Source organism: Nyctereutes procyonoides, unplaced genomic scaffold, assembly GCF_905146905.1.
Source record: "Nyctereutes procyonoides isolate TBG_1078 unplaced genomic scaffold, NYPRO_anot_genome, whole genome shotgun sequence".
NCBI classification, from domain to species: Eukaryota; Metazoa; Chordata; class Mammalia; order Carnivora; family Canidae; genus Nyctereutes; species Nyctereutes procyonoides.
Window position 1 is genome coordinate 61,538,312 of NW_026575052.1, and position 18,748 is coordinate 61,557,059.

At 41.2% G+C, this 18,748-nt stretch overlaps 1 protein-coding gene and 1 non-coding gene across 2 annotated transcripts in view; one reads left to right on the forward strand and one right to left on the reverse strand.

Moving 5' to 3' along the window:
* The first annotated feature begins 55 nt into the window (after positions 1-55).
* The window catches only part of CDC123 (cell division cycle 123), a 54,170-nt gene continuing 35,477 nt past the window's right edge, over positions 56-18,748 (forward strand). The window contains exons 1-4 of the mRNA XM_055332175.1: positions 56-314; positions 4,750-4,821; positions 17,381-17,438; positions 17,701-17,733. Of these exons, the coding sequence (XP_055188150.1) occupies positions 241-314; positions 4,750-4,821; positions 17,381-17,438; positions 17,701-17,733 (237 nt within the window). The 5' untranslated portion in view covers positions 56-240. The remainder of the gene's footprint in view (positions 315-4,749; positions 4,822-17,380; positions 17,439-17,700; positions 17,734-18,748) is intronic.
* Positions 8,391-8,517, reverse strand: LOC129514333 (U6atac minor spliceosomal RNA). The gene has a single exon (XR_008665403.1). It is a non-coding gene; the product is annotated as a U6atac minor spliceosomal RNA (small nuclear RNA).

Here is an 18,748-nt window from a genome sequence, read left to right on the forward strand (position 1 = left end):
GCGCGTGTGTGTGTGTGTGTGTGTGTGTGTGTGTGTGTGCGCGCGTCCGACGCGCTCGTGAAAGGACGCCCCACGAGCGTCCTCGCTCGCGTTCCCGCTACCACCGCCTTCCTTGACGGACCGGAAGAGTGCTTGAGCCAAAACAGCTCGGCGGCGACTTCCGGGACGGGAGACGTGGGTTCCGGGAGGGGGCTTGGAAGGAGAGGGAGCGGCGGCGGCGGCGGCGGCGGCGGCAGGAGGATGAAGAAGGAGCATGTGCTGCGCTGTCAGTTCTCGGCGTGGTACCCCCTGTTCCGAAGCCTTACTATCAAGAGGTGAGCGCGGAGGGGCTGCGCCGGGGCGATCGGCGATGGGGAACTGCGACATTTTGGGGCGAGTCTTAGCTCCATTCCGCCCCCCCCCCCAAAAAAAAAAAGCAGGCCTGAGAGCGATTGGATGGGAGCGCGGGTGCGGAGATTCCGAGTTGCTGGTGGGATTTCAGGGGCGGGGGCGGAGGAGGCTGGCCCCGGCGTTCCGGGGGCTGCGCCGCGGGACGCAGCGGGGCGTTCGCGGGGCCGTGAAGGTCAGAGGCGGGGGACGCGGGGACTGAGCGGGCTGAGGCCCGGGGTCCGCGTCGCCGCCCCTAGACGTGGCTTCGCGGGGGACTTCCTGGCGCCCGGCCTCCGGGGTGCGGGGTGCGCGGGGTGCGCGGGGACAAGCAAGCACCGCGAGCGGGAGCCATGCCTGGACAAGGAGCGGAGCAGACTCGGAGCAGACTTGGTCCCCTGGCCTCCAGCGGGGAAGCCGGCCTGGGTCTGCAGGCGGGCCGAGGAGTAACTGTGTCAGCCTGCCCCGGGCCGTTCAAGGTAAAGAGAGGCAAGGCGGCTGCAATAGCCTGAAGAAGTGTTCCAGGGCGATCGTTCCATCCGGAGGATGATGAAGGAGCAGGCTTCCACGCAGGAGGAGGCAGAGATCAAAGAAGTGCGCGTTCACGGACAGGATTTTTCTGTAACTTGCCCGCTTCCCCTTTAGGCCACTCAGAGGAGCAGGTATTTATAGACCAACTGTCCTTTTCCCGTTTAGGCCTCTTGGTGCAGTGTGTGAATAGGGAGAGGGAAACAGGTTTTTTTTTTTTTCTTTTAGATTTTATTTATTTATTCATGAGAGACACAGAGACAGAGAGAGCCAGAGGCACAGGCAGAGGGAGAAGCAGGCTCCATGCAGGGAGCCCGACGTGGGACTCCATCCAGGGACCCTCGGGTCATGACCTGGGCCAAAGGCAGATGCTCAACCGCTGAGCCGCCCAGGCGTCCCCCCGAGGGAAACGGTTGTGAAATCCTGAGGGCATAAGGAGATTACTCAAAGGACGGCGGTTCTTCTCCGTCCTGTTATTCGTACATAGAGTGTGCTCCCAGGTGGAGGTTAGAGCAGCTCAGCTCAAAGGAAGATAATCTTTGCATTTGAAGGCAGTTGGAGTGCAGCCAAAAGGAAAGGAGGGGCTTCAGCAGCAGCAGTGGACATTACACGCGAATGGAGAAGTGATCTGCCCTCACGATAATCCAGTCCTTTGTTACCTCGTATAATTGAAGTAGGCTTTGAGTTTGACACGATGAGTTATTTGCTTTGGTGTGACTGAAGGGGTGTTTGTGAACCTGTCAGACGTTTCACACTGAGTTCACGTGAACTGACCTGCAACTCTCTGCAGGTGCCTTGTGTGACCTCTGGCATAGTTGGCCTTCCCCTCCAGCAGAGGATAGCGGTTCAAGAACTGGATCCTGGAATCAGGGCCCTCTGTCTGGCTTTGAATTTTGGTTCCCCCTGCTTCTTGAGCAAATTGCTTCATCTCTCTAAGCCCCGTCTGGAAATTTGAGAAAATAATAGGATTGTCATGGGAATTAGATGGGACGTTTATAATGCTTGCCACAGTTTCTGGCATGTAATAAACACATGGAGACGCTGCCTGTTGTTACTTTTTTTTTTTTTCTATTTATTCACGAGAGACAGAGAGAGAGAGAGAGAGAGGCAGAGAGGCAGAGACACAGGCAGAGGGAGAAGCAGGCTCCTTGCAGGGAGTCCAACGTGGGACTCGATCCTGGGTCTCCAGATCACACCCTGGGCTGAAGGCAGGCGCACAACTGCTGAGCCACTCCGGGGAGCCTCTCATTTTTACATTTTGGATTTAATCAAAGCTCTTTGGAAGCAAAATAATTTTGGTTCATTTAGAATGTGTACCATTCATATGAAGCTCAGAATGACAGATAAAGCAAGAGGTGGGATTTTCTGTAGAGCCCACAACTAAGCCATGTTTCCTGACTCTGTTCTTGACTCTGTCTTTAAACTGTTTCTTTAGTCTGTTTAGTTGTGCGGTCATATCACTGGATCCAAATACGTGCCAGGATATCCCTGCACAACCGGGCCAATGCGGTGGGAGCTGTATTAGCTTTGTCATTGTCATTGTCAGCTTTAATGCTGAGATCATTTTCTTGTTACTGACTCAGCATTATTTTTCAGTGTTTATTAATCACGGTTCAAAAAATGATTAGGTGGATAAGAATACAAGTTTATTTTTTTGACAAGTTCTGGAATTTTGACTCAGGCTTAAGAATCATGAGCTAGATGACTTTGGGCCCCTTTACCTTTCTAAATCTGTTACTTTTCTCAAACATAAAGGCTATATTAAATAATCCTTTAAAGCCTCTTTTTACCTCAAAAATTTTATCAGAATAACTTGTCCATATGTATGTAATTACATTCACTTGAATGGGATATGGAATAGGGTGTCGGATATATAAGGTATTGAACAGGTTATAGAATGAGATAAGTACTTTGTCACTTAATTCATTTACATCAGTCAGGCCTCATTGTATTCTCACCTGTACTTGTGTTTCAAGACCGAACTAAATTCTTCTCTGACAGCCTCACTAGCTTTGTGTAGAGCTTGCCTGGCAATGACTTGTTTATGGCCCCCAGTCTTTCAGGCACAGTTCCTCTTCTTCCGAATTTGGTAGCCCTTGGTACATACCTCCTCACCTGGGACAACACCTAACATGCTGCTGTCCTGTGATTTTTTTTTTTTTCTTTTGTATTTTTCCCCCTCATAGGCTTTGCACTCTTAATGGAACCACTTGGGTATTCTCCTTGACTTGCATAACTTAATGCACGATACCCTCATTAGGATGACTTCAGAACTGGGACTGTAGAACTCAGTGATCCATGAGAAGTAAGCAGAATCTTAACTCCACGCCAGCCACTATCTTTAAGAGTTGAAGACCCTCCAGCAGAAAGAATATGCAAAGAATTCAGCATAGAATCCAACAGTAAACAGTTGTTTTGAATCCAGTCAGGGTTGATGCCACCCGGAGGGGGAAAGTCCAGGTTCAAATCAGACCTGAGAATTAGTGTAACTCAAAACAAGGGATGTGGACTCTGAAATGATCAATTTGGGGACTTAGAGACATGACTACCAGAAAAGAGGGCTTGTGTGCTCTCATCGTGGTTGGGAATACCAGCCTAGATGTCTAGGAACTGGCATCTCTGCCAGCATTTCTCAGACTCAGGCTCCTGAGAAGGTAAACCTCAAAAATTCTCTTGGAAAATGAGTAAGAAAACTTTCAAGTTTTAAGATACTATTGGAATGTGCGCAAGAGCTTTAGATTGCACTTAGGCTTTAGTTTGCTGGCTTGGTTATAAGTTAAGTATTTGGGAAGGCTTATTTGTGATTAGACAACTGAAATATTTAAAAATAAAATTGAATAGGTTCTCTTGATAACAGAATTAAAAATTCTAGAGCAACTTTTAAGTTTCAAAGGCTCACTTCAAATTGTTTAAAACTTAGCAGATTTACAAATAGAATAGGAAGATCTGATAGTTGACCTCGAAAGCCTGAAGAACTAGACTTTTGAATGTGAAATTGTAAATTTGATAAATCAGATATTAGTCTTTAAAACTGAAATAGCCCACAAATAATGTTTTCTATGCACAGAAGCCATTTTTAATTTGCCAGAAAATAAATAAATGATGCGTAAGTCGATGGTGTTCTCGTACCTCTATCTAAGCAGGCCATCATTTCTTTTTATTGTTTAAAGAATATGTGCCTCAAAGTGATAGCATTACAATAGCAGAATTGCTTAATGATTTATGATCACAGAGCAAAAAAAAACAAATGATCCCATGAGATTTTGAAGTGACTTCCAGGTACGGCTTTACCGTCCCTTAATTATCTGAAATGAATTAAACTAAAGCAGCTTTATGGCAGGCCACCCCAACTCATCCAGACACATCATGAATTCTTAGCCTCTTGTGCGCATTGCCAGCCAAAGAATGGTCTCCAAATCTTAAGTCTGCCTCTGCCCTCTGTCTTAAGAAGATGGTCAGATGCTCTTTCTCCTTTGTTTGCTGCATTTCCTGTGTTGCTGCAAATATCTGCTGGTGTCTGATTTCTTAAAGACACGGGTACTCACACTCTTGAGCTTCTGCCTTTTGTGCTGTAATTTTATGGTTCTTGGGATTTGACTGGTTTTGTTTCTTGACCCTGATTGTGGTAATACATGAGTTGCAGTTAGTTTACCACAAGATTTATTCATATTATTCTAATTTTTAGTGTGCTGTTACCAAATGTGTATCATTAACATTTCACACTTTATAGTAAACATAAAGGGAACAAGTAATAAATTAATTGGGTTTGGAATTTTTTCTCTCTGCTTATGGTTGGGCTTTTTAAAATGATGCCTTTTTGGTAAATGCTTTTTTTTTTTTAATTTTTGTTTTTAGTGTCATTCTTCCACTTCCTCAGAATGTGAAGGATTATTTACTTGATGATGGAACTCTGGTGGTTTCAGGAAGGTAATGTATACGAGAAAAAATTCTTGAAACTTTATCATGAAGAAATGTTGTGATGATTAAATCCAATAATTTACCACGTTAAATAAATACATTAGCTTTGGCACCATTCTCTCCTTTTTTTTTTTTTTTTCCTAGTTAAAATTATGTCCTGATCTTTGTCCTGTATTTCTCGTCAATGCTCAATTAATAAGATTCAGAATTGAGTAGTCGCCAGGTATGAACTTGGGCAGTCCTTTCACCTTTTTCTTGAGAAAATGGGTGTGATAATAACTCTTCTTTCTGGAGGTAGGGAGAGGGTGGCAGGGGGAAGAGGTCATGCTATGACATACCTCTGGGATCCTTCCTCTTTTTTTTTTTAAGTTTATTAAGTAATCTCTACTGCCAACACGGGGCTTGGACTCAAGGCCCTGAGATCCAGAGTTGCATGCCCTCCTTCCTCCTCCCACTAGCCGCTGGCCACCACCATTCTACTACTTTCTGTGCCCATGATTTTGAGTACTCTAAAGACCTCACATGAGTGGAATCATGTAGTCTTTGTACTTTTGTGACCAGCTTTACTTAACCAGCAGGATGTCTTTGGGGTTTGCCCATATTACGGCGTGTGTCAGTTTCCTTCCCATTAAGGCCGCATACTGCTCAATGGTACGAGTGGGCACGTTTTGGTGCCTTACTCTTCACCCCCTTGCCTGACTTCATTTTTCTGCATAATACTTCTTTGCATCTGACATAGTTCCCATAACTGTCCTGGTATTAGAATGCCGGCTTCATCAGAACTGGGACTTGGACAGTTTTGTTCCTGGCTCTTGGAGCAGTGCCTGACACATAGAGGTGCTTGATAGACGTTTGTCGGGTGAAGGAACTTAAAAATATAATTAGAATATTGTATATGTTTTCAATACATTATTTTTTTAAAAGATTTTATTTATTCATGAGAGGCACAGAGAGAGAGAGAGAGACAGAGAGACAGAGACACAGGCAGAGGGAGAAGCAGGTTCCATGCAGGGAGCCCAATATGGGACTCGATCCCGGGTCTCCAGGGTCAGGCCCTGGGCTGAAGGCAGCGCTAAACCGCTGGGCCCCCGGGGCTGCCCAATACATTAATTTTTTTAAAGATTTATTTATTTTAGAGAGAGCAAGAGCGTGAGTGAATTGGGTGGGAGTGGGAGGAACAGAGGGAGAGAGAGTGTCTTAGACTCCACACTGAGCATGGAGCTTGGTGTGGGGCTCTATTTCATGACCTTGAAATCACAACCTGACCTGAAAACAAGAGCATAACCAACCAACTGAGCTACCCAGGTACCCCACAGTAATACTAATTTTACACCCCCCACTTTCTTTGATGAATTTTCTGTGTAGCTTTCTGGATTTTATTTATGTTTTTTGTATCCTCAGCCTCATAATAACTTGAAAATTATTAATTGGGAGCCTCATTAATTTGAAATAATTGCAGGATAAGGAGACAGTAGTTAGGCAAAACTTGACTTTGTGATACCAATGACATAATTTTTTTTATTCTCAAATCTGGAACAATAATGAAGTCATATATATGGTACTAAAAAAAATGATTTCTTACCTTAGCAAATACTGGATAGATTTCCCTACTCTAAACATATTGAAGAGCCCCCATGTTTTCCATTAGCCAGACATGTGCGGGAGCGTGTGGCAGGCCCTGTTAAATACCTTGGAACGGCTCCAGGCAGCACCCTGCTTCACAGCAAGGTGAAGGACTCCACCCTTTTTGGAGTTGACGGCTCATTCGTGTTTTGTGGGAGTTGATACAGTGTGGTGGCGCTGGTCCTTCTGTCCCACTGCCTACTGTCAAATCATATATTTGTGATTTCTAGCACTCTGTGCCTCGTTTTCCCTGATTCTATGTAAATGGGGTGACTGATATCCCAGGACTCCCCTTGGGTCATTACACAGATGAAAGGAGGTAATGTGTAAAGTGTTTCACTCAATACTGGTGTATCATATGCCCTTAGGAAACATTAACTGCTCTCACCGTCATCATGGATCTTAGTCCGAACATTATACAGGCACACCAGTAAAGATGTAAGTGAAAATTGTGATGAGACAAGAAATCACTGGGGGTGGGCTGGCTAGGGATTGCAGGGAATACCCTGAAGAAGTAACTTAGGAGCCTCTGAAATGGGAAGTTGGAGTGGAAGGTAGTCAGTTGATGGGTGGAGGGAAGAATCTTCCAGGCTGAGAGAATAGCATTAAGGAGACCTCTGAGGCATGGAAGGTCTTGACCTGCAGGACACTACAAGTGGGTCATGTGGCAGGAGCGTGGAGGGCCAAATGGTGCAAGGGTGGGTTGCTGCCATTAGGGGAGGTTGTAAGAGGGTATGTGGGAGTCCTGTTAAAGATTCTAGAATTTATTCTGAGGTCAGTGAGAATGCATTAAAGAACTCTGAGGTCCAGTTACCACATGGAAATTGGAGACCAGTTAGGAGGATACTACATTGGATCAAGAGCAAACTGGCAGTGGCTGAACTATGGTGGTGACTCTGGAGGGGGAGAAGTGAGTGGAGTTGAGACGTTTTAGAGCTGTACCTTCAGAACTTGGTGACAGAGAAGGAGGGGGGAAGAATCACCCTCTAATTTCTGACTGAACAGCGAGATGCATGAAGATGTCACTTGCTCAGGCTGAGGAAAGCCTTTGATTTGAAAAGAGTAGTAATTATAGCTTAGATTCCTTTTGTAGGTAAAAACTTGACAATTATAGGTATGATTTAAATGAAGGACATTTATAATAAAATGCAGAGGTCCTGAGTATAACATAAATACATACACCTGTTTCATTACCTTTTCCATGAAAAATAGCAAACATTCCCACTCCCCTAGAAAGCCCCTGTCCCCCTTTCAGGTCGGTCCTGCCTACCATCCCCAACCTAAGCCAGGCAAACACTGGTCTGACTTACATCTTCATGTCTTAGTTCTGTCAGTTTTAGGACTTCCTATAAGTGAAATAAGATACTGTTTATTCTTTTGTGTCTGTCTGCTTTACCTCCACATAATGCTTTTGGGATTCATCTTTGTTGCTGCATTTCATTGCTAAGTAGCTTTCTTCAAATGTCTTTTTTTTCCTTTAAAGATTTAGTTTTTAAGTAATCTGTATGTCCAATGTGGGGCTTTAACTTATAACCCTGAGATCAAGAGTCCTATGCTTCACTGACTGAGCCAGCCAGGTGCCCCTAAATGTGTCTTTTTTTTTTAAAGCTCAGTGTTTATATTTTGTGTGTGGGCTTGGTTGTGTATCCCTCTTAGTATATTCCTTACTATCCTAATCTTCTCTCTTTTCATTAGAGTCAGTGGTGTTTTATATATATATTTTTTTAATCTATAAGTGTTAATTTTTTAAAAAGTTTTTATTCAAATTCTAGTTAGTTAGCATACAGTGTAATATTGGTTTTAGGTGTACAGTATAGCAATTGACCACTTCCATACATCACTCAGTGCCCATCATGACAAGTGCACTCCTTAATCCCCATCACCTATTTCACCTATTCCCCCATCCACCTCCCCTCTGTGACCATCAATTTGTTCTCTACTGTTATCTGTTACTTGAAAAACAAGGGTTAGATGCCTCGAAATGGGTGGTAGTGCCTTAACCATATGTGTGTTGTTAGGCCTGAGAGTCTCTTCCATCCTTGTCAAGAGGAATGCTAACCTTCCTCTCAGTTAATACAATACTTTCTATCCTAATCTTTTTAACCTTCCCATGAAGATTGAGGGAATAAAAAAGTAAGATGAGAAGACCCTGTAGAGCTTTAATTAACTGAAAATAACATAATTTAAACTAAAATAATAAAATTTTAGATGAGCTAACAGTTTTGGTTAGGATGACCTTGGAGAAAAAAACAACCTCCGAATGATTAAAATCTAGAGTCACTAGTCACAATATCAACGATTAGTTATTGATCTAAGATATCAGTCAACAGAATAAATTACCCTAGGGATAACAGCACAATCCTAGAGTTTATGTCAACAACAGGATTCATGGCCTGGGATCAGGACATCCTAATAGTTTTCGTTTGTTCAACAGTTAAAGTCCTGCATGATTGAGCTCAGGCCAGAGTAATCCAGGTTGGTTTCTATCAGTAACTTCTCCCTGAGTTCAGATAGTAACCATTAGGTGAATGAGTGTGTATATAAAATATTATCTATAGAGTACTGTAACTGCATCTATTAACATATGAACATTTTAGCTCCTTTGTATGGAATGTTTCTCTGCATCAAAGAAAACAGTGTTATAGTGACAAATAAAGAGGAGTTAATGAACTAGACTTACTGAATATTCTTTTATTGTGAGTAGGCCAGTAGTGAACTAGTACTGGTTATTTGTAGATACTGAGATAGATCAGTTAGGCATCTTTCCTTAGCATGGGACTATGGGAATATATATGACTTAGTTTTTTATTGTTGTTAATTTATTCATGAGAGACAGAGAGAGAGAGAGAGAGAGGCAGAGACACAGGCAAAGGGGGAAGCAGGCTCCATGCAGGGAGCCCGACGTGGGACTCGATCCTGGGTCTCCAGGATCAGGTCCCCGGCTGAAGGTGGCACTAAACCAGTGAGCCACCCGGGCTGCCCTGTAAGACTTAGTTTTGTTGGGTAAAATAAATTCTGAAATGGTAGGGAGTGGGAGCAATATGAATGCTTAGAAATCCCATCATGTATAAAGATGCCCCCACCTCATTTTTAATTATCAAAGTAATACTTGCTCATTATCATAAACTCAAAAAGTACAGAAAATATAGAGAAGCAGGAAAAACAATCACTTATAATTGCACCACCTAGAAGCAGAAGCAAATGCTGTTCAAATATTGGCATATCTTCTCTAGTCTTTTTAAATGTATATTTTAGCCTAAATTATGAGCATACCACATACATAATTTTATATATTTTTCATTGAACACCATAGCATGATTTTTCCATGTTTTTAAAATGGCATAAAATTATTTTTAGTAATTGCATAATATCCATGTATATGCACTTGGTATAACTGATTTAATTTCATAGTTGTTGGACATTTAGGTATTTACAACTTTACTAAAAAAATTTTTTTTACAGTGAATGTATTTTTGCTTGGAACCCTGTTTGCATTTAGGATTATTTCTGTGCAATAAGAATTCCAGACTCTAGTTACAGGGCAAAGGTTATAAAAATTTTTAAGACTCAGGGCACCTGGGTGGCTCAGTGATTGAGTGCCTGCCTTTGGCTTAGGTCATGATCCCGGAGTCCTGGGATCGAGTCCCACATTGTGCTCCCCTCAGGGTTCTCCCTCTGCCTGTGTCTCTGCCTCTCCCTCTGTGGCTTTCATGAATAAATAAATAAAATGTTAAAAAAAATTTTTTTAAGGCTCTTGACCAGTATTGCCAAATAGCTTTCACTAACCATTGTACTAGTTATGCTCTTAACACTAGTCCAATAGGGTACCTATCTCAAAAAGCAAAATTTCCTAATTATGTGCTTTCCTCTAGGTTTCCAAGTTAGTTGTTACAAATAAATTAAAAGACATTCCAGCTTCTGAATGGAATTTCTTCAGTTTCATCTCCCATGAAATGAACCTGGCTTTTTGTCTGTTCAGGCTCTTAATCTTCCCAACCTGCCATCCAGTGCTTCTTGTGTTTGTTCCCTGGGTCAGTTGGGTGATTTTGGTTGCAAGTAACAGAATGTCTTCTGTGGTCCAGGTGTTTGTGTGGTCCCCAAATTCATATGTTGAAGTTGTGATGCCCAGAGATAATCCGTCTGAGGAGGTAGAACTTTTGGGAGGTGATTGGGCTATGAGGGTGGAGGCTTCATGAATGGCATTTGTGCCCTAATAAAAGGTGCCCCACTCCCTAACTCCCTAACCCCTTCTGCCATGTGAGGACGCAGCAAGAAGGTGGCCATCTGCAGCTTGGAACAGAGCTGGCCCCCTGATCCTGGGTTTCCAGCCTCCAGAACTGTGAGAAGTACATCCCTGTTTATAAGCCACCTAGTGTATGATATTTTGTGATAGTAACCCATACGGACTAAAACAATATCCAGTTTTAAACTTAACCAAGGAGGCAAATAGCTTATTTCATAAGAAGCCCTAAGACATGGCAACTATGGGAAAGTATAGTAGTTCAGTGATGCTAGGACTCAAATTCAACTTCTCTGTGAACTTCCTGGTTTTCCTCCCGAGTCCAAGTTCACCATAGTCGTTTCAAGGATCATGCCCTCACCCTATCATATCCGGAGTCCAGGATATATGAGATCCTGTCTCACCTCCTTCTTGAAGAGCAGGACAAACTTTCTCAGGAGTTCCCTGGCCCTTGTGGATCAGAGTCAGGTCCCTCACTGGCAAATGGGATAGAATAGCCATGTGTGGTAGATGAGTCTATGTTGCGGTTGGGGCAAAGTCCATTAGGTATGGGGGCACTTTGTTTCTGAAAAAATTGGAGGTTTTATTGACAGAGAAATGGGAAATGGCCAAAGGGGTCCGCCATAGCTCTTGATTCTTCATGCCTAATCTCCCATTACCTTTACATAGAGGACATTTTTTCACTCCAGACTTTCAGTTCTGGAAGGTGTGTTCTTTACATTTATAACTCAGTACAGGGATCCCTGGGTGGCGCAGCGGTTTGGCGCCTGCCTTTGGCCCAGGGCGTGATCCTGGAGACCCAGGATCGAATCCCATGTCAGGCTCCCAGTGTATGGAGCCTGCTTCTCCCTCTGCCTGTGTCTCTGCCTCTCTCTCTCTCTCTCTCTCTCTGTATGACTATCGTAAAAAAAAAAAAAAAAAAAAAAAGTATATATATATATATATATATAACTCAGTACAGAGTCTGGGCTCACTAAGTATTTGTTGGATGAGTGAATAAATGATCATGATTACTTTACTCTTTTCCATGGTGGCCTAAATGAAGTCAAATGAATAGTACAGACCAAGGGATGATTACTGGGTTTATCTTGTTTGCCAGCTCAGATCTACTGGTAATGGTTTCCTGGAGTGATGTGTTGAGAAGGGTTCTGAGGCTATATCTGGGGTTCAATGAGAAGGAATGCTTGATTCAATTATTAATGCCTACAGTGGGTAGGGGAAAGGAGGCTAGTGGCATGCATTTCTGGTATAGAGTGATTCATTTTATTGCACATTATTGGGTGTGTCCCACCCTCCTGAGATGGGTGCGGAGCATGCTGCAGAAATAAGATGGGTGGGATATCCTACCTGGGGAGTCCCTGTTTAGTAGCTAAATTAAAGATGTAAGTAAATAGAAGCCTGTTTTTTAGGGGGGAATAAAAGCATCCAGTATTCTTCTAAGAATGTTTTTGAAGTATAAATAATCACTGGGATGATTGTGGAAGTTTTTATGATAGAGGTGATACTGGATCTGGGCTCACAAGTTGGATCTGACTCAGGTGGTCTGACTCACTGCTTCCAGGAACTAATCTTTACTTACCCCTTTCTGATCCCAAGTTTGTTCTTTCCTGATCCGTCTCCCTCAAGGCAGAATAATGATAGATGCCAATCATAAAACACAAAATCATAAAACGACTCTTAGGTGTGATCATGGTTTGAATCTTCACAACTCTGTAGAGTAGCTGTTACTATGCTGGTTTTACAGATAGGATAATGGTGCAGGGTCTTAGCTTACAGTAGTAGAACTGACACACTCAAGCTATGTCTGCCTCCAAAGCCAGTGCTCTTTAAGGTTCCCCATGGCTCTTATGTTCCAGCTCTGTGCTAGATGTGATATTGGAAATATGGAATATTTTATAAATATTAGCATCATACTTTAGCCAATTCAGTCCTCAGTAATTTGAGATATACCTTAGAAAGCAAGTCTAATAAATTGGAAGTTTATTTTCTCCATCATCTTCTACAGTGACCAGGTTTTGTGACATAACGTCACAGTGGGCACTGCAATAAATTCCTCTGAAGAACTATATGGATATACTGGTTATAAATAAGATTTTTAAAATGTATATCATTTAAAAAGTGATATTTTAGAGTGGTAAAGTACATTTTCAAGTTCATTCACTGTCTTTTGTGTTGTAAGATTAAGTAAGTCTTATTAAAGATAATAATGTACTTAAAAATATGTGGTATTTAAAGAGAGATGCAAGAGAAAGAACGATTAGCTCCTTGGGCAGGGATTCACAAGTGACAGTGTGTTAATATTATCACTGTACTACAATGTCTGGTTCTTAGCTTTGTGGATCTGGGAACTCAATTCTTTAGGATTACAAAGAGTTGATAAAAATTTAGGAATTGGGGTGCCTGGCTGGCTCAGTCGGTAGAGCATGTGACTCAATCTCAGGGTTGTGAGTTCAAGCCCCATGTTGGGCGTAGAGCTTACTTTTGAAAAAGAAAATTTAGGGAACTAATTGATATACATTAACCAGTATTACAACCGATTGATTGAATGACGAGCCAGTGTGTCAATTTCTTGGTTTATAAGGGAGGATATGCCTTTCTAGTGATTGCTCCTGTAACACTTAATATATGATACACCCTCAACAAATTTGAATGGAACCACTGTCGGTAGCTTTGCATTTCATAACAATATACTTACACTGATTATTTCTTAATATTATCTCCTCCTTAGATATTATTTCTTGAATTTGTGTTATGGTATTTGAAGATTTCGTTTTCTTGTACTTTCTCTATCTTCATTACAGTTTTTGGTTAAATCAGTAGCCAGTGGTCACAATATTACTACATTATTGGCTGATTACCACTGTGGCTGATTACCCTTTCTTTACTAATAACCATGTTCTTTAAATTTGCTTTATTTTTCATGTGTCTGTCCTAATACTTAGTAACCGTTCCAATAGACAGGTCATAAGCCTGTTAACTATTTCTCTAAATACTCATGGGCACTTCCAAATTTTCCATTTTCCATTTTCCTTTCCTGAAGATTTCACTTTAGCAATCCCTCTTCTTCCTATTCCAATCCAGTAGCTCTTCAGGTCTGGTATACAGTTGTCACCTGGAACTTTACTATTTTGTGTTGGATTTTCTGTCCTTTGGATACCATATTTTTGGGTCTCTTGATTTACTTGTTTTATTGAATCTCATGTTCTACAATGCAGAGGAGGAAAAACTTTGAGTGTTTTTATACCTGAAAAAATTTTTTATCTATAGATTTTTGGCAGGGGGATGAGGGTGGATTGGTTTAGTATGGATTCTAGGCAGAAAATTTCCCTTGTGATTTTGAAGGTATGGTCTACTGTCTTCTAGAATGCTATGAAATCCCTTATCATTTTGATTTGTGTTCCTTTATTGTGTCCTGGTTTTCTTTATGATTGTTTTTTAGAATTCTTTTCCTTTATATATATATATTCCTTTATATTTTATGATAGTTCCTCTGTATTGACCAAAAATACAGACTTAGAACAATAAACATTTTGTCAGTGATTGCTCAGTTGAGAGACAATTCTTGGTTCTCTCAGTTACTACTTATCTTGCAAGCAGAGGTACTGATAGTTTTTGTTCTTGATTATCTTTTCAGCGATGTTTCTATAGCAAACAACCTTTGAAGGTAGAGATAATGGCTCCTTCCCTAGCAGAGAGCAAGTTTATTTACTGTCTAGTACAGGTAAAGACAGCCTCTCTGCCTTTAGGTCAGAGACTGAGCAGGTTTAGTAAAGATGAGGTTTCTTAAATTCAGGGTTCCTCAGTTGTGATGCAAACCTGGCTACTCCTTGACTTCCCATGGGCCAGAGGGGACTGATGGACAGATGCATCTCATACTTCATGCTGTGTTGTGAGTCTGAGTCCTTTGTTTCTGACCTAAGAGTCATATGTCTTCTGCCAGAGTCTGGACACTCTGGCCAGCTAGCCTGTTAGCTTGCAAGTGGGGTAAACTCTCAGAGCCTCTATACTTCTTGACACTGGATGAGTCTTCTGTTTGTCTTGCTAAGGTCATGTTGCTATAGTCATTTGGTGGTTCTGTTGAACGCCTGGATGCTTTTAAGGTGGCCTCATATGTCTGGCAGTTGATGCTGGGCCTCTCTTTCTTTGTGGTCTCTCATCTCAGAAGACGACTCTTAGCTTCTTTACATAGTGTTGGCAGCATTCCAAACCTGAGAGTGGAGGCTGTAAAGGCTTCTGATACCTAAAATTACATGGTGTCACTTATACATTTTGTTGGTCATGATGAGTCTTGAAGCCAGTTTAAATTAAAGGAATGGAGATATAAATGCCATTTTTTGATAGGAAGAGTGGCAAAGGTTCCTCACAGAGGAGATGGGAAGAATTATTGTGGCCACCTTCGCACATCGCCTAAGCACCCTTTCATCCCAACCATTCACTGTGCTGTGTACTTGGTGAGCCCTTCCATTCTACAGACATATTTTTCAGTTTGGGAACATTTTAAAATACTCTATCTTTGATAATTTTCTCTTATTTTCTGGTTTCTCTTTCTTGAACTTCCATTATTTCGATGCTGGATCTTGCTGGATTCTCTGAATTTTATCATTCCCTCTCTGTTGTCTATCTTTGTCTTCTTAGTTCTTTCTGGGAAATTTCCTTCATTTTACCATTCATTCTATTGAATTTTTAACTAGCAACTATCATGTTTTCATTTCTTCAAGTTCAATCCTATCCTCTGTTCCTTTCTTTGTTAATTAAAAAATTTTTTTTTTTTTTCCGGAATAGGTTTCATGCCCAGCATGGAGCTCAAGGTGGGGCTTGAACTCACAACCCTGAGATCAAGGCCTAAGCTGATATCAGAAGTTGGATGCTTAACTGACTAGGCTACCCAGGTGCCCCTTCTCTGTTCCTTTCTTATAGCTTCCTGTTCTTCACTCATGGATGCAGTATCTTCTTTTATCTTTTTCTCTTTTATCCTCTTTATCTTTTATCTTTATATTAATGATTTTAAAAAATATTTTTAATCTGGTCCCTTTATTGTCTGTTTCCTATATATACTTTTCTTCTTTTAAAAAACATTTTTTTTTCATCCTAGAGCCTTTGTTTAGTTTTCTAATGATTCTAGGCCTTTCTTCATATTTAAGAGTGAGGACACACACACTTGTACTCACACTCACTCTGTACCCAGGTGGGACTCACTAAGAGTGCCCACAATCAGCAGGTATTGATGAAAGTTTTCCGGATGACAGTAATCTGTAGGTTTGTCCTCAGGGGGTTTCAGTTTCTACAGAGAAGAATCTTGTAGTCTGTGTGTGTTCTGGGAGCAGGATGGGAGAATCACTGTTAGTGTGATTTTCACATGGCTTCTCATCATACTCTACCATTTCACCCTAATATTCCTCTGGGACATTACAGACCTGAGTCCTTTGGTTCATGGAAGGATTAGTTGTTAGGGTGTGCAGGGTGAGGAAGGCTGCTTGTGTCTTACTGCCTCTTCTGTGGACTTCACACAAGTCACCTGTTGGTAGCCCAGAGCTTTGGTCTCATCATCTAGTGGAGTTCTAGGTTCTACCTGTTGCTCACTGGGTTATCCTTCTTATTGGCTTTCTGTTTTCCAAACTTCTGTTGCTGTCTCTTTTCTGTGGTTGTCTCCTTTGGGGGGGGTGGGGATTTTTCCCACCATTTTAATGGAGCTTCAAGAGGGAACATAGGGATAGATAAATGCCTATGGTCAACCAGTAGCCTCCCTTTCCCTTCTTGTAGTTTCTTGGTACAGATCCTATGCTGGTTCTTATTCTGATTATTATTGCTTTCATTGATGTGGTGAGTTCTTCATAGCCCAGTTATTTGTGGTTTTAGTGTTAATGAGAGGGAATACTCTGTGTTTTCACCTTTGCTTCCTCCCTAGGCAATGAAGATTGGCTGCTAGCTGGTCCTTTTCTACACGTGCTTTCCTCACTGGCTTCTTCAAAGATAGCATGTCTGAGTCTTTCTTTCCCTCTCTCCCCACACCTTTCTGTTGTGCCCGTCCAAATCCAGGGACATTCTTAACACCAGCTCACACACTCTGTTTTCACTACATATGCAAAAGATCTTGATTTTGCCATTTTGGGGTATTCCAGCTCTACAGTAGAACAGCTGTTTGGGTGATTCCTTTTGGCCTCTTCATCTCACTTGATCTTCCTTGTCTGTGGCAGCATTTCTCATGTATTGGGATTCAGAGCTGTAGATGACTGCTCATGCCTTCAGAGCTGGAGTTTGAGTTTTTCCTTTCCTTGGTTCTAGTGATTTTCTGAGAAAAGGGCAGAAAGTGCTTCTTTTGCCATCTCTTACTGGAAGTGTACTAATTAATTTTATATCAGCTTTATATTAGTTTCTGCCTCAAGAAATGAACTTTTCCTAACATCCTCCAATTCGGAGGCTTTTTTTTTTTTTATTTTTTTTTTATTTATTTATGATAGTCACAGAGAGAGAGAGAGGCGCAGAGACATAGGCAGAGGGAGAAGCAGGCTCCATGCACCGGGAGCCCGATGTGGGATTCGATCCTGGGTCTCCAGGATCGCGCCCTGGGCCAAAGGCAGGCGCCAAACCGCTGCGCCACCCAGGGATCCCTTTTTTTTAATTTATAGTCAGTACACTTGAAATTATGACTACATGCATGGTATTAAAGTGTTTTCCTTGCTTAATTTTTGTTTTATGTTCTTCTAGGGAAGATCCACCAACACATTCTCAACCAAACAGTGATAATGAAGCAGAAGAAATACAGGTTGGTTAAAAAACAAAACAAAACAAAGAAAACCTTTAATAAACTGTTGTAATTTAAGTGATCTCTGAAATGATTCTGATATTTACATCTCTGCATACATTTGGTAAAGTGAGAAATTACACAAAAATCTCACTTTGACATGTAGTTTGTGTTCAGAAAGTGATGTCTCATACTTATGTATAATTTTTAGACGGAGCATTGCTTTTTGGAAGCCCAGTGCACTATCCACATTTAATACTCTGTTTCTGTCCTCTTTGTGCAGTGGTCGGATGACGAGAACACGGCTACGCTTACGGTAAGAGCAAAGCCACACAAGTGTAGGGACAGCTTTGCACTGTGACACAGGGTGCTTCAGTGTTTCAATAATACCTCTCTAAATTCCCTTTTACTGTCTAATTCATATGTAGTATGAACATTGAGAAAACATTGTATGACAAAAACAGAGGAAACTGTTGGCTTTGATTTATTACTTAGAAAAATAACTTGAATCATTGTTTATAGGCAAATATGGCCTGCCATTCTTTTCTCTTTGATTTCAAAGAAATATTTTAAGTGCATAGTCGGTGCTTCGACTTGTTTCTGTTGAACCCTGAAAGAAGCAGTCATGCCTAATATTAAACTTGGAGACTCCCAGATCTGTGGAAGCTAGATTGAGGTGAAATCTATATTCACTTACTCAGATATATTTACATGGTGTAAAATTAATTAATTTTCAAGTAAGAGTAGAAAACTGTATGGCTTTAACCAGTATCTTCTATAAAGATGTAGAAGTTGATTGAGTATATTATAGTCTTCTGAGATAAGAATGCTGTTATCCTATTCAATTTGAAATATATTTTTAATAAAAATATTTTTAAAAGAATGAAGTAAAACATATTTCTAAAAATATAGATAAATAAACTTCTCATACCTTGAGACAAAAGAGAAAGGTTTTTATAAAATTTCCTGCAAATATATATAAAGGCACAAGGGACACTAGTTTTAGGGAAGTTTATATTCTATATATTAATTCTAAATAAGAAGATACTTCTGTTTATTTTAATGGAAGAGACCTGTAATTCACAGTACAAGAGAAGTGGAAAGGCCTAAACCAGCCTATTTCCTTAGGTATAAAAAGCATGCCAACATACACAGAAAGGGAAAGTTTCCATGGTCTATTTTACTCTAGGTAACATGCAAGTTAGTCACTCTCTTGTTTCTGAAAATCCTGTTCTGTTAAACATGCATGTTAGTTATCTCATATATTTAGGATGTTATAGTGGGTTCTGAACAAAGATGAATTTGGTTTGATCTCGGCCATGAGGGAGTTT